This window comes from Neodiprion pinetum, chromosome 1 (assembly GCF_021155775.2).
Source record: "Neodiprion pinetum isolate iyNeoPine1 chromosome 1, iyNeoPine1.2, whole genome shotgun sequence".
NCBI classification, from domain to species: domain Eukaryota; kingdom Metazoa; phylum Arthropoda; class Insecta; order Hymenoptera; family Diprionidae; genus Neodiprion; species Neodiprion pinetum.
Window position 1 is genome coordinate 4336188 of NC_060232.1, and position 14997 is coordinate 4351184.

The 14997-nt window shown below is 40.4% G+C and overlaps 3 protein-coding genes across 8 annotated transcripts in view; 2 read left to right on the forward strand and 1 right to left on the reverse strand.

Moving 5' to 3' along the window:
- Nucleotides 1–172: 172 nt before the first annotated feature.
- Nucleotides 173–12868, reverse strand: LOC124215056 (E3 ubiquitin-protein ligase RNF19B). 4 transcript variants are annotated; one of them, XM_046617958.2, is made up of 13 exons: nucleotides 12729–12868; nucleotides 11485–11730; nucleotides 11255–11397; nucleotides 10973–11162; nucleotides 10594–10905; nucleotides 10346–10490; nucleotides 10072–10208; nucleotides 9472–9569; nucleotides 4114–4312; nucleotides 3812–3995; nucleotides 3558–3723; nucleotides 3076–3461; nucleotides 173–2898 (listed from the first exon to the last, which is right to left on the reverse strand). In XM_046617958.2, exons 2-13 carry the CDS (start codon nucleotides 11642–11644, stop codon nucleotides 2166–2168), a joined length of 2853 nt encoding a protein of 950 aa, XP_046473914.1. In that variant the 5' UTR covers nucleotides 11645–11730; nucleotides 12729–12868; the 3' UTR covers nucleotides 173–2165. The 4 variants fall into 4 exon arrangements, with proteins under 4 accessions (XP_046473914.1, XP_046473938.1, XP_046473923.1 ...); XM_046617982.2 differs by having other exon boundaries at nucleotides 11485–11725; nucleotides 12729–12859; XM_046617967.2 differs by having other exon boundaries at nucleotides 12631–12859.
- On the forward strand, nucleotides 6211–9270 carry LOC124215075 (uncharacterized). The gene is made up of 2 exons (XM_046617998.2): nucleotides 6211–7076; nucleotides 7203–9270. Exons 1-2 carry the CDS (start codon nucleotides 6759–6761, stop codon nucleotides 8157–8159), a joined length of 1275 nt encoding a protein of 424 aa, XP_046473954.1. The 5' UTR covers nucleotides 6211–6758; the 3' UTR covers nucleotides 8160–9270.
- A 797-nt stretch (nucleotides 12869–13665) lies between the features above and the next one.
- Nucleotides 13666–14997, forward strand: part of Tsp26A (Tetraspanin 26A) — a 90899-nt gene continuing 89567 nt past the window's right edge. For 2 of the 3 annotated variants that reach the window (XM_046616871.2, XM_046616863.2), the window contains exon 1: nucleotides 13666–14177. In XM_046616871.2, the coding sequence (XP_046472827.1) occupies nucleotides 14091–14177 (87 nt within the window). In that variant the 5' untranslated portion in view covers nucleotides 13666–14090. The remainder of the gene's footprint in view (nucleotides 14178–14997) is intronic. The other variant, XM_046616881.2, reaches the window with a different exon arrangement.

Genomic DNA, 14997 nt, shown 5'->3' on the forward strand with positions numbered 1-14997 from the left:
AATACTTCTTTTCTAATCACCACGTCAATCTTAATTAAGCCTATATAAATAAAATTCAAACAATTATGTGATTCGAGTAATGCGTATAAAGATATTCTCGAGTAACCAGGAAATTATTTCAGATAATGCTTGTTTTTTTGTTTTTCTTTTCTTTTCTTTCTTGTTTCCACTATTTCATAAGTATAAGTATGTTTATACGTGTATAAATCTTAATTGTATTTCGCAAAAGATAGGCCCTCGAAATTGTTACCAACTGTTGACAATAAATTGTCGTTAGGTTGGTTTAGTTTATTTCTGTTTTTTTTTTTTTTCATACCGTTTTAATGAATTCATTGTTTACTACTGAAAAATTACGCAACAATTTATGCAAAGGAAATTTTTTTCTTTCTAACATCCTAAGATTGTATTGGCACTTGTCCCTTAAATTTCATGTAATTCGATTCTGTTCGTAGTATTTATAGTTGAAAAATTCTAATAAATATATTCTACCTATACCAAGATTTTCAGAACTTAATACAAGAAAACATCCAATAATGTGATTGCTATCACAAATAACCATTCTTATAAAAAATTTCTATATGGCTGCGCTACCGGGCGAGGACATAGAAGCAGAATTATCGTACATGGGTTTTTCTCACATTAAATCTATTGTAAAATTCTCTTTTACACGTGAGCAATCGAATAATTGAACGGACTTGAGACACGTTTAGAATATTTTTAGGATGAATCGAAAGTTGTTCGAATATAAGTCTTTTTGCCGTTCAACATTAGGTCGATGGTTGATTGAAAATTACGTATTAAGTAGCTATCCATCTTCAGTTTAACCGCGAGTTTTTTTTTTTTGATGCAAACAATCCTCAAATTGTATTGTCGCCTTTTTCTTATATTATTCATCATCCGTTATATGCTTCTTCTTTTCCTTTGAAATTTTTTTTTTTTTTTTCTAACACCTTACTGATTTACCGAAAAACCAGAAATATGTAAACGTAAATGTGAATCTCAAAGCTTGGATGGATTGTAAAAATTAAAGAAACACAAGCAGAATATTGGATTATTTATTTTTGTTTCGAATGAATTTCTATTCTTTATATCCACCAGAAATAAAGAAGTGAGAATAAAATTGTCTGATATCGAATTACGTATAATTTACAATTCGGATTTGGATTGTCAATTGGATATACAATCTAGAATGAACAAAATGTCAGAGAATTTTTCTTATACAGGTGAAGTTCGTAATTTCAAAGAAATCACTGCAATTCAATTTGAACAATATCGCAACTTTGATTATACTTGAAGATCAATTTATTGAATGAAGAAAAAATAACGGAATAGATTGAGAAACCTTCACACAAGAATAATTTCATAGATTGTTGGGCAAAATGACCTAACACCAAAGGAAGTTATAGTTTAAAACTAAAAAAATGCATAATCTGGCCCGTCATAAGATATTTCGGGGTGACGGAAAAGCGAATATGTGATCATTGACCAAATAGAATTTACATAAATTACAACAGGACCTCAGATTTTAGCTTTTTAAGCGTCGAAGCCCGCTGTAATATTTTCTTCTCTTCGACTGTCTTACAGTGTATATTTTACTGAATTATGTTTTTTCATTTTTCATTTGACTAGATAATGTTGAGTTTCGTTGAAGAAATGTTCAATTTCTTTACTCACACTCGTGTCAAATCGTTGCAAATTACGATTATCGCTGATAGTTACAAACATTAACACGCGTAGCACGTTCCTACTATACATCTGCATTTTGATTTTACGCAAAACACCGAAAAAAATTTCAGAGAGTTAAGAGTGAAGGCGCCTTGCTTGTGCAAAAGTCGTCATGAGTTACTCAAGCACCGCAGATCGCGATTAATTCTTCTCGGTATAGCATATCGACTTGTCGTTACTGATTAAATCTGCTCGTGTAAACGTCGAAAATGCTGTTTATTTGCGTATCACGATTTTTCGGTTTCACGAAGCGGATAACAACTCAACATGTAATTGTAATCAAAATCATCATCCATGTGTACATACTTACATATCCGACGGACATATCAGAATACCAGGAATGCATGTTCCGCAAATTCATTTTCATTCGCATCCTAAGGCATGTCGCAGGGTATTAAGCACAACTATAAACGTAACTCTCATCTTACCGTAATTTCATTTCAGCAATGAGAATTATCCTCCTTGATACGAACATTGTCATTTTCGCAATAACTTTGCCTGAGTTGGTAATGGGATGCTCTTGGGCAAGATTTCTCCACTTCGAGAACATGGCCATGTTTCGACGCAACGGGGCAAATAATTTTTTCATCCATTACATTGGCTGGTTGCGATGCAATTGCCGGTTGTCTTTCTTTGTCTATTATATGATTGTATTTCGTTGCTATTTTCGGTTCTTCAATTTCTATCTGCATTGGTCGCGTTGCTATCGAAGTTATCTCTTCTGTTACAACGTGATTTGGTCGCGACGCAATTTCTGGCACTTCCACATCTGGCAGGGGGGGTGATATCGACGCCATACAAGGCGTCTCCTCCTTAGTGACATGGTACGATCGCTGAGGAAGTTCTGGCACTTCCGCATCTGGTAGGGGGGTTGATATCGACGCCATAGGAGGCGTCTCCTCTTTAATGACATGGTGCAATCGCTGAGGAATTCCTGCTACTTCAACATCGGCGCTATGTGTCGGTCGTGATGCAATTAAAGTCTTTGCTTCTTTGACAACGCGATTTTGTCGCTTCTCTATGGGACAAGGTTCTTCTATCACAGGCAGTCGCTTTTCTCTTTCAAAAGTTGAACCATTATGAAAGAACACGCTGCGCAAAGTAGCAACGTTTACCCTCTCCCTTGGGTGATCTTCTGCCGCAGCATCGACGTTAGAATCATTGTTGGAGGATCTGAAGGGGTAAAATTAATTTACTGTGAGACGAGAACCAGTAAAATTTGTACTTTGTTAAATTCATGAAAGAAGGAAAATTTCAATTTCAGCATGCAAAATACATCTCCTCACAGGGAAGACCGGATTCACCTCGATCATGGCTATGAAAGCAAACTTGGCAAAACGAGCAAGTTACCTTGGATTCGACGGAGATCTCGACGCTATTTCAATTTCCTGATCGTGGTCCTTATTTCGCTTACGCCTTCCCTGACCTCGATTCCCTGTGTTGCAGCTACTGCTGGGACCAGCCTCTTGGTCAGCTTCAATAAAACTAACGTGATCATCGAAACGAACCCTTTCTGATCCTCCATCCTCACCGCAAGTAGTCCAGCTACTGGAGTCACTGAGTTGACGGTCAAGAATCGGCCTGCGGCGTGCGCGTTTGGCTAAACCAGATGCAAGCTCCTCCAAGGAACTGAGAGAAGCGGCTTGTCCGGCCGTATCGACATGGTTTTCTGCCGTGGTACCAGCTTCCGGATCACCGTCAGTATTACGTACACCACTTGCCGTTCCAGTGTCAACCTCAATTTAATAAAATTCGGTGGTAACATGCTTATCACGGGGAGGTATGTCTTTTGGAAAAAAAAAAAACATGTCGTCGAACGCAGTTTAAATTACCTTGAAATTTAAAACTGAGCCAGCCAGGGCTCTTGTAGAAGCTGCACCATCGTCTGGAGCGATAGAAGCATTGACAGACTTTTCAGACAGGCTAGTGGCGGCTGATGCAGTTTCGCTACTGAGACTGAATCTTTGCGTAGATGCTACGTCGGCCTGAACTTCCAGTCTATTCACCAAAGGTCGAAGTGACAGATTTTAGATTAGATTTAAGATAGAGCTAATGTTTTTAATGAAATATCAGAGGTTGTTAATACCTCTGGCCACCAGGCAAGAGTGTCGATGCTATACTGGCAGCAAGACTGGCACCTGCCGATACTATATAGTTGTACGTTGCTACATCTTGATCGTTTAATTGACTGCCGCTACCCAGAGATAACGACGCTTCTCCGATCGAGGGGTTCGCACCTCTGTGACTGGCAGCGTCTATCGATGATGCGTCTGGAATAAACATCTGAATTATTTTTTTATAATCTTTCACCGAAATTGAATACGTGGTATCACTCTTAACAATTTGGCCAGTATAAAGTACGCAAGTATCTCAACTTTAATTATATACCTCCGGTATTCTTGTTGCCAAATGCTCCCATCAGCTCATTTTCATCGTCGAAATCGAACCTGACGCCTGCGCCATTTGTTGAAACTCCACAACCTCCGCTTCGGCAAAGAGACACGGGAACAACTCCGTAAACATAGAACAAAAGTATAGGAACCCCGATACCCACTGCCAGTCCAGCTAACACTGGCGATACTAGGACCTGAAATTATAAAATAATGATGTGGTCAAGTCTCGAGATTTAAAAGATTAGTCGATAAAACCCTGTGTATAAATGCAACGGATTGTTTCGAAATATATTACATTTAAAGCGAAAAAAATGAATCGCGAAAATATTGTTGAGAAAAGACGAATATGTGTCTCCACTCACAACTTAAGTTATTTCGTCAAATACACTACGATTTTCATGAAATATCGTTATTCTATCATTAAAGACTTTATTTTTATATAGTCTCGTTCTTGTTTTTAATGAAAATTTTTACGATGTGTAATAAAATCCAATAAGCGTTCGGGCCAACGGTAACGATTTACTCGTCAGATCGGAGGTAAAAAATTCCGTATGAACTGCTTCGATTTCGTATATTTAAACTGTTGACAAGTTGCTGTTCATTGTGATAATACGTAATTAAACGTGAGTGGATTAACAGTGTAAGCCTAAATTTGCTTCGCCAATCGATTTTCAAACGTTATCATGATTATTTGTTTTCTTTAATCAAATACGATCCAATAACCAGCTCAAATGAATCTCTCCGTTTAATTTGTACGTCAAATTTTTATGTGAAATACTATGCGAAATAAGATCGCGGCTCAACCTACAATATTACGAATTCTGGATTGATACAAGCAAAAAATTTGGGTGGAAGAAACAAAATTAACAGAAGCTTCAAAACTAATACCAGTCAATATAGTGAGAGTACCTACACCATTATTGTCGTCTCAATATTAATTAGACACAGTCAATAGTGAAAGCAGACTTTTTTGGAAAATTATTAGTAAATAAACAATAAAAAAAAAAAAAAAAACGCCCAAGATAATTTCTAAAGATCGGTGATTCGCTCTGTGGTGATTATTTTTACGCAATGTGATAAAACAATGGCAAAAAAAAATCCTGGAATATTTTATAATTAATTATAAGGAGGCTTCGAATTTTTCGGGTATTTATATTCTCAATAAAAAATTGAGCGAACGTATAATAATATTTCATTAGCGATTGAATGTCTATTGATTCATTATATTGTAATCCGAATTCAAAAGTTCATATTAGATAAGAATCTTAGCCCTGATAACGTACCTAGGAACAAGATAACAAGAGATCAAGCATCGCGGAATACATATTAATCATTATTGATTATTATTTATTTACCAGCAAAATATAGTAGTAGGAAACATGAGAATGCACCTGTATAAGTATTGAGAAAAAAGAGATTGAAAAATGTGCTAACATTTTCAAGAAATCTCGAGCACAATCCTGTGAAAGGGACATTTTTCTACTGAACGAACTTAGAAAATCATAGGTGGTCTGTAGGTTTTTGGGGTCACTGATTACGATTCTCAAATCATAATAACGATTTTCAAAATGGCGGTAATTTTCTAAAATTTCTAACATTTGTTTATGAAAAAAATGAAGGTAAGGATAATTCTGAAAAAAATATATACCATAAAATTGTGTATGAAAAATGCGCAAAAAAAATTTCAGAGCATCGGCTGTCTAAGTTACAAAAGAAAACGAGTTTTTTCACGTCAGTTATTTATAAAAAAAAACATGTAAATAAATAAATTATAACGACTTAGGCATCCAAGAGTCCAAAAAGTGTTTATGTGTACATAAAAGTTGCAAAAATATATTAAGATATGGGGGAAAAAAAAAAAACCGAGATCGAACAGGTGGTACGTATATGTATACGTCCCACTGCCCCTCAAAGGGTTAAGAGCAGGATCTGAGAGGGTATATATATAATATATAAAATGGAGGAACGAACAAAGGGGCGTATATATAACGATTCGTTATCCCAGCATCAACTCGGGGTCAATTTTTCGTCATAGAAATCCCGGTGGACGCGGTGGAGACGGCGACGAGATGCGGCGCGGGAAAGAGGATATTGATTGAGACGAGGAGTCCGCGCACAGACCCGCCCTTGGTGACGCGGCTGCGTTATCGTAAGGGTGGAGGAAGTGCGCCTCGAAGCGGCGTTGTGGCTGTGCGATTATATATACGTGTGGAAAACGCGAACCCGGCGCCGACGGAGAAATGCAGACACCGCGAGTGCGGTCCCTGGATGCGTGTTAACGCGTCGCAGTTAAGCCGAGGATTTTGGTAAGCCGGTGATCGAGCCTTGTCGAAGGAATCGCAAGTACTTAAACCGGTGATTGCAACTGGAGAAGAAGTGGCGGAATCCAAGTTTACCGATGTAATCGGCTCGAAATCATCCGCGTCCATCCGCGTCCATCCTCGTCGGGGCTTGTTCCAAGTAAAATCTCCGCATTTGGAGCCGATGGCTCCAAGGGAAATGTTAGAGTGTGATCAGCGGTTTGTTTCGTGAAGACGTAGTACGAAACCGATTCTTGGCGGAGGTACCGTTTTGGGTCTGTAAGAAGGGAGGATACCCGGGAGAGACTGTTTCCGGAAGTGCAGGTGTTGCGACGTCGCGATGTCGGACAGCGAGGACACCGACGAATCCGTCGGGGAGTGGCCCGTGACCAAGGAGTGGCTCGAAGAATTACTCACGGTCCATCACGGCGAGGGGTCGCAGGTTTCCGTCGACGATTTCACCGTCAGACCCGGATGCGCCGCAGGCGACAGCGTCCTCAGCGACATCCTCGCTGTCTCGGTCGAGTATCGTTTGAAGCCGGAAAACACGCGGTGCGAGCTCAGCGTTATCGTTAAACTTTTGCCCCAGGACCCGTTCAGTCGATTCTTCGTGACCGAGGCTCAATTCGATCTTCGAGAGATCAAATTTTACACCCAGGTAATCTTGGCTACTCCTCTTCAATTATCAGAATCTATTTTATTTGTAGCATCGTTTGTGCGAAAACCGTTGCCGTCGTGTTCAGACCTCTGAAATCACGACTCAGTCATTGGGTATTCCGTGCAGGTTGTTCCGGAGCTGGAAGCTTTCCAGAAGAAACAATTAGCCGGGGAAGAAGAAGGGAGCGGAGTCCAACTCCCCGAATTGCCAATACCTGCCTGTGTTCATGCTCACTACAGTCCAGCGGGAGGGACTGAAGAGAGTCCGGAGCCTCCGGAGTCCTTTTTGGTATTAGAAAATCTTCGACCTCGTGGTTTTGAGGGAGCTGAATTTTCCCGAGGACTAACCCTTAGGCAGGCCGAAGCTGCGCTGACGGCTGTTGCTCGACTCCACGCTTTGTCATTGGCGATCAAAGTCAAGGAAGGAAGATCGCTCTCCGAGCGCTACACGTTCTTGTTCCAAACAGCCAGAGCTACGGACTCTTACCAGCAGCTCGTTGAGCGAGGATTGCCCCAGCTTGCTCGATTCCTTGAGAGAAGACCGGGCCTCGAAGCTGTGCTCGAAGCTCTTCTGGCTCTGCGTCCTCGCACCAAGGAAATTATTGCAGCTCTTCTTGCACCCGAAGGTCCGTTGGCTCTGATAACTCACACGGATTTTTGGTGCAATAATTTACTCTTCAGAGACACGGAGAATGGTGTATGCGAGTGCGCCATACTCGATTGGCAAATGGTCACTTACAGCAGACCGACAAACGACGTAGCTCTACTGCTGGTCAGCTCCGTTCCTACGGAACTCAGACGCAGGCACACCGAATCACTTTTGGACAGATACTGGGCCGTTTTAACAAGTAATTGCAGCGGTCTTGGTTTGGACATTCCAAAAGATCTGGATTACAGTAGAGCTGACTTGAGTCGGGATTATAGGCGATCTTTGCTTTTGGCTCTTTTACTCTGTATAGGATCGGTAGACGTAGCTTTAGGCGATCCCCTCACCGAACAGCGGCTAATAGATGTGTTAGAAGATCTCCATAATGACGGTATACTATCGGGAGAGTCTATTGAAATAAATCCATCGGTTCAGTGATCCTCGAGCGGTTCTTAAAATGTATTGTTTGAAATCTGTCCATTTTTGTGTTCCGCAAAGTGATCCGTAACAGTGGAGTCATTCAGTTGAGCAGTAAGGGAGAGAAACTAATGGAATATTTAAACAACCCGCAATCTGATTTTAATATTCAAAATTAAGCCATTCATTTAACACAACTGGAAGATATTTCCTTGTTGCTTTTTTTATGCTTGTGATGTTAAAGGAGAATTGGTGATGAAATTATCGCGTAGATTAATCAATTAATTATTATAAGCTAGTGATAATATAATAAAAATCAAAGCATCATAGGGCTCCGTAAGCCCGGCAGCTTCCAAAGTCCAGAACTTTTTTGATACTGATGAAGCAATTCGATACATTATTTCTCAGCGATATCAATCTGAAAGTAGGTCACTACTAGTGTGTGCGTCGAGAGTATCGAGTTATATTTAACTTCAATTAATTTGGATTGATAATGTATGAAGCAAATATTTAAATTTGAATACTATTGATAACGTAAAGATCAAAATAATATGAATTTTCGATTCAAGAATAATGATAGTTTACTGATATTACCGTGGCTTTTGCATCATTACCCTGTTACGATCGCTTACAACGCACATTTCTACTGATATAATTGTGTGATATTAAGTTTAATAAATACTTCAAAGCCTGGTAAGCTGCTCAGTGTATATTCGTGTCATTTTTGCGTGTCCCGAATTACGTCATTCCATAGAGTCGAATTATCTCTCAAACTAATGTCTTGCACAAATATTTACCAAACATTAGCAAGCAACTGAAAAAAATAATTTTGAACTATTCGTTTTGCGTTTATCCTTATTGCTGTTAAAAATAATTCTTTGCACTTAGCTTCATTATTGAGAATTGTTGAAGGAATGCAAATTTAGCAACACTTGGAAAGAAATAAAATATTAAAGAGTCGCTAAATGATTAACACAGCATTTGCGTTATTCTGTGTAAATATTTTTAAGAAGCAACAAGTCTGTTTTTCCCCTGTGATCGTAATCATTTTACTCTCTTTCTTGCGCCATTAACTGCCCCATCAAATGTCAATGTTAGCACCTATTTTGCAATAAAGAATTGAAAAATATAATTAAGTTTTTCCTACCAGGATAAAAATTGCAATGTGCATTTGGCTTATGTCAATGTGAAAAATGTTCCTGACGGTAAATATTAATGATTAAAAGCTCTCAAAGTTGATGTATCAAGTGATAACCAATCCTGGTACAGGAAAAAAAGCATCTGGACTACTAAATAATCTAAATAGTTGTTACGTAAGATTTGTATGACTCACCGACGCAGTTACACCTCCTGCGATGAAGGCATTTCTCTTGTGTTTGTTTGCGTTTTCGTACCTCGTGTAGAGCTTCCTTCCTACCCAAACGGGGATTCCTGGAAGAAACAGCGTCGTCTGAGTTTATTTTCGTAGAAAAAAAAAAAAAAAAAACGGCCGTGCCACATTGCCCCAAGAACTTGAATAATTCAATCAGAGCAAAGGAACGAGTTTCAGGTCAATGCGATCGTTAAAAATAGTAAAAATAATCTACAACGAAAGTTGCGACTAAACCGATGACTGCCTGCAGCAATACCTGCCAGGCATGGAGATTCCCTAAAATCGCTTAATACTCTATTTTCTCTTGCAGCGGTTCTCAACCACTTTCACAATTCACTTGGCTGATGGTTAGAGAACGCTACTCCATTTTCCAGAAAGTCATTAGCTAGAGATCGTAGACAGATCTTAAGCTCTTATGGCAAATAATGATTGTTATGCTGGAAAACTAAAGTTACTTGTTATTTCCTTGAAGTATACAGTGCGTGACGTCAATGACGTCAGTTTCAACCGGCTATACTATTATTATTAGATTGAAAAATTACAACGTTCAAACGTGATTACCTATAATCATGGCAGGCACTGCAATACCAGCAACAAGACCAATACCGACCGGAGCTCCAACCAGAGTTCCAAGTTGCCAGAGGATTTTCTTTTTTCTTGACCAAGGCTTTTTACCCCAAAACGTGCATCCAGACGGGCTATGATTTAGAAAAACGATTAAATGCTTAAACACAAAAATAATATCGGTCATTTTGATATAACATATGTATTGATATAGTCTTTTCGAATTTAACTGAATACGTCCTTGATCGATGAAAAAAGAGAAAAGTGTTACCTGAGATAATGAAGGTCACTGATTTCTTTCATACATAACCAACAAAACTCAGCGCCACAGACGGCACAAGTCATGTGATTACAACTGCCGTCGTCCATTTTTACAATCAGTACTTGACATCTGGGACACGGCTTGATATCGTCTCCTAACAAAAACAGATTTTCAAACCGTTGCATTTTGTAAGTTCAATAAGTCGCAATTCAATTTTTGCAGATCGTAGATCTGATATATTGAAAAGAAATACTCACTGTGTTGCGAGTCACTTTGACTAAAGCTGAGAGATGAGCTACGATCGTAGTATTGAGATCTTTGCGCTCTAGCTGCGTCACAAGTTTGATTAGGATGCCATTTGGCTTTACAGTGGTAGCAAAAGTATGAATCACACCCAAGTCGTTCGCATCGTAGTTTAGGACAGGAGGCACAGCCAGTGGCAATAACGGCAAAGCTACAATCCGGTGCAGGGCACCACCTGGTATCTGGTTCAACGGCCAAAACTCTTCGCACCATGAAATCTTCGTACTTTTCAAACTGAGCTTGATCGTTCAGGATCATTCGTATATCTGTTGGCAAGCAAATAGTCGAGGTTCATTAGTAGTACTCGGTGTACGTACTTTTCATCTAACTTACCGGTGGGATGCAAAAGTTCAGAGCATTCAGGACAGGCAATATTGACCCTGGATTCCGATATTTCAACCTTAAGATATTGCTGGTAACAGTCATAGCAGCTTCGATGATCGCAAGACTGAACGACAGGGAAAGACTCGGCAGAAAGCTCGGCTAAGCACAGGGGACATTCCATCAAGCCGTTTTCAAGGCTCTAAAAACATCGAGAAAGTTTTTTAACATTAAAAAATTTCGCCAGCGGTAAGTAATAAGCGGAGAAGAAATAGGAAAAACAAATCGACATACCGTTCCTGCATTAGTGGGAACAGAGCTTTTGCTCGTGACATACTGCATGTCTATCGTGTGTGACTGCGGCTGGCTGGAAACACTGGTTCCGCGCGTTTCACCTTTTTCTACATCTCCTGTTCTTCCGTCAACTGCATCTTTAGCTAAAGGTGTATTCGATAAGTGTTTGTTAAGTGTGAGAAACTTGCTACTGGTTAAATGAATACAGATGTTGTTCTTAATGAGCAAACCTTTAGCTGTGCGATTGCTAGAACTCGACGCGCGGGCAAAGCGTCGGCCAAGAAGCGGGCTGGAGTATAATAGTCTTCGTAAGGAAAAGCGTGGCAGTAATCTACGAGGTCTGGACGCAGCTCCATTACACCCACCTCCACTTTCAACTTCTTTACGCATATTATGGTTTTCGTATATATTTGTTACAAGGATTCCATACTATTTCCAGATGTGTTATAAAGTATCGGTTTAGATCACTACCTGTCCTGAAATAACAAGTTTTATTATCATTCTTATTGTCAATGGTATTTTGTCAGATGTTAGTAAAGCAATGGAACTAGTCAATACCTCTCTGGATGTGTTTATTACTCAGCTATTTGTTGTCCGTTACAGATTACAGAAAAAATGTCTAAGTACTTGAATATTTATTTTCGTTTTTATCCGCGACGTTCAACCAATGGAACAGGTTGATTTGCATACCGGACCTTATGGAGTAGCTATCAATAAAGATTTGGTGGACAAAGTAAAGATGAGTTGACTATGTTTAAGGTAGAATAAAAGAAACGCTAAACTTGAGCAATAACAGGTTATGCAAAAACATGGAGTAATATACTCAACGGAAATACCATGTCCAAACATCTTTGAATGCAAATTTAATATTTCAAGAATCACAAAATTTTATTTTCTACCGTTAGAACGTCAATGTAATATTAAATACTTTTCGAAAATACAAAGGGAGGGAAGTGTTATCAGTCAAGGTCAGATTTCTACAACTCGAATAATAACGTAATAAAATACTCTAACCTCCGCCAAGTGAAAGAATGATGAAACATAATAAAAGTAAGGGAAAATGAAATCGTATTACGAGATGCAACCGGAGTTGAGCATCTGTTTGTTCCAGGAATGCGTAAATGAGTCATCAGGTATCAGAATCGCCATGTCGCACAATTCCGACGAATAAGTTACAGGATTAAAAGTGATCGTCATTAATAGTATATACGAGATATGGCATTATTAAGGTTTTCCGACGACAATAGGATATTTTATAAGCATGTATGCATGTACACAGGCGCGGTGTACGTGACACCGAGTAAACCGAGATACGTAACTGATTCGCCTGTGTTAGTTAGCTGCTCAGCGACGACAAGTTTTCACCTTAAACTCACCGCAGCGGCGGTCAAGTTTGTCCCCCGAATTGGTGTATCAGTTGAAGCGCAGTTTGATGAACTATTTTGAGAAATAAAATGTCGAAAATTCTACGAACCTCGGTGGTATTCAACGAATTTTGTTGGTTAAGATCCCCCTCGCCTGTCACAACAGCTGAGTGCTTTCCCCACGAGCCGTGTTGACGATCTTATAGTAGACTGGAAACTGCGTCGTCGACTCGATCCTCCAGGCACCGTGTTGCGCATGTCAAGAACGGAGCGTTGATCTAACTATCCGCGTGTATTCGAGTTAACCGAGAAGCATCCACCTCTCACAATTTCAATCCGCCAATCATCAGCCAAGGTTCAAACATACATTTGCATCATTTGCATATTGGCTAACAGCTTCGAAGATATTGTTTTGTCAACGAAATAAGACGTTCGTAAGGAAGGTGTTCAACACGCCATTCACGAGATCAAATTTTGTAGATTAGCATGAAATTTAAAAAAATCTAGTAGATTCTCATTTGTTTAGCTTAACCGTCCTATCACTCGAAGTTAACATCTTATGGTTGAACAAACGCTCATTCGCAGTCGATTACATAGCACCCCGTGACAATTAAACAAACTCCATTGAACGTTATCATTGTTCAAACTGAAATCAAGCCGTGTAAATTCGTACGGATGCAGATAAAACAGGTCATCACACCGCGCTCAAAGTAAACAGAAATCAAAAAATTAAGGCATTTGACGATAATGAGCTCGAAGTAAGGGACAAAAACAATTCGAAACTCGATAAAGAAACTAGTTCCATTCCACGCAAACCGAGGGATAACGCGAGGCGCGAAATAAGAAATCAAAGGCGTCAACATTCCGTTAGTCACGGGATCGTCGGAGCATGCGCAGTGGGCGAATGCTCAGTCGGGATTCGGGGTTGCAGCGTGCGAGTCGATTCGGTTTGACGGAAGGAGTGGAGAAGTGGGGGAGCGGGGTTGGGGGGGGGGGGGGGGGGATCCGGGTCCCCGGCAGATTCCGACGCAACGGCAAGCAACGGAGCCGTCCGGCAGTCAGAACTCAGCGTGCGAAGTGAGGGGACGATGTCAGAGGTCGGAATCGCGGTGCGTTACGGCGTCGTGATCAGCTGATCGACTGCCGGGACGACGACCAACCCCCTCGGCGTTCGGCCTTAAAGGGATATTCGCGTAGGAATATCGCGCGCATACGCGAGGCCAGGTAATAATCCGGCATCGTATCCATCCGAAGGGCTTTGTGATCGTCGAAGTGCGCGTCGTTTTCCCGTCCGAAGAAGCTGCTCGCCGCGAACCACCCACGACCCCCGCAGAGCGTGTTGTGTGAAATCTGTGCCTGTGCTCTCGTGTCGTCGCCCCGTTAATTCCGAATTCCCTAATTTCCGAATTGGAAAATCCCCGTGTGCTCGCCACCGCCTCTGATATATATCATTCATAATTAATGTGTCAAACATGCCTGTGCGGAAGTACAGAAGGGATACTAGTGAAGTTAGCTGCTGTCTGAAATATGTTATATTTGGATTTAACGTCATGTTCTGGGTGAGTTTTTATCGTTTTTATTATCTCGTTTTTAACCCGCTGCTCAATTCACCCTGCTGCTGTGTACGTTCGTCGTGCACGCTGACTTTCACTTGTTTGTACTGTCACGTTTGTGAAACCGCGAGGCCTGTAGATAAGTTATCAATTGAGTGCCGTTTATGCAGTTTGCATATCGTTGCACTCATCGTGTCCTGTGTAAGGTTGTTAAAACATGGTTAAAACCCGATCACCCGCATCTTTTGTCGTTGTGCTTCGACCAGACGTCCGTCCGCTGAATGTACACAGACCGTGATGCCGGCATCGTGTTGAAGATGGTAACGTTATCGCAACGAATTATGACGATGAAAAATCGTTGTTTCGCTACTATGGAATTATTTGAAATCCAGTAACAGTAATAAAACAAGACATACTCATATTTTGAAATCTTAGTTCCTTGAGTCATCGTAAAACAAAGAAAATGGTGCATCTTTTTCCGATGTTTCGTTACGATAACGTTACAAACTTCAACATCCTGATTCTGCAGCATTCAACAAACAATCGATGTGAAGGCTGGCGGTGTCCTTGTGCATACGTTCACACGCATCTGTGCGCGGTACAGTGATTCATAGGTTTTTAAATTGGCGAACGGTTCTCGTTTGCATTAGTATAATCTTAGTGTGAAGTAGTGATTTAGGCCGTTTAACGCCTCAGATTAGCGCCTCCAACTTGCAAACGATTTGACAATAGCAGCCAGGTATTTCTTTACGTATTTTAACGGTCAGCTGATCGAACGACGACAACAACGACCGCGGACCAGGTAGAAGGTGGGAGAAAATCCTTT

Excerpts from the sequence above, each read along its gene's own strand:
- LOC124215075 (XM_046617998.2), top strand. The coding sequence starts at position 6,759 with ATGTCGGACAGCGAGGACACCGACGAATCCGTCGGGGAGTGGCCCGTG. Across the intron at positions 7,077-7,202 it reads AGATCAAATTTTACACCCAG|GTTGTTCCGGAGCTGGAAGC; the intron begins GTAATCTTGGCT and ends TATTCCGTGCAG.
- LOC124215056 (XM_046617958.2), bottom strand. The coding sequence starts at position 11,644 with ATGCGTAAAGAAGTTGAAAGTGGAGGTGGGTGTAATGGAGCTGCGTCC. Across the intron at positions 10,906-10,972 it reads TGAACTTTTGCATCCCACCG|ATATACGAATGATCCTGAAC; the intron begins GTAAGTTAGATG and ends GCTTGCCAACAG. Across the intron at positions 10,491-10,593 it reads TCAAAGTGACTCGCAACACA|GAGACGATATCAAGCCGTGT; the intron begins GTGAGTATTTCT and ends TGTTTTTGTTAG.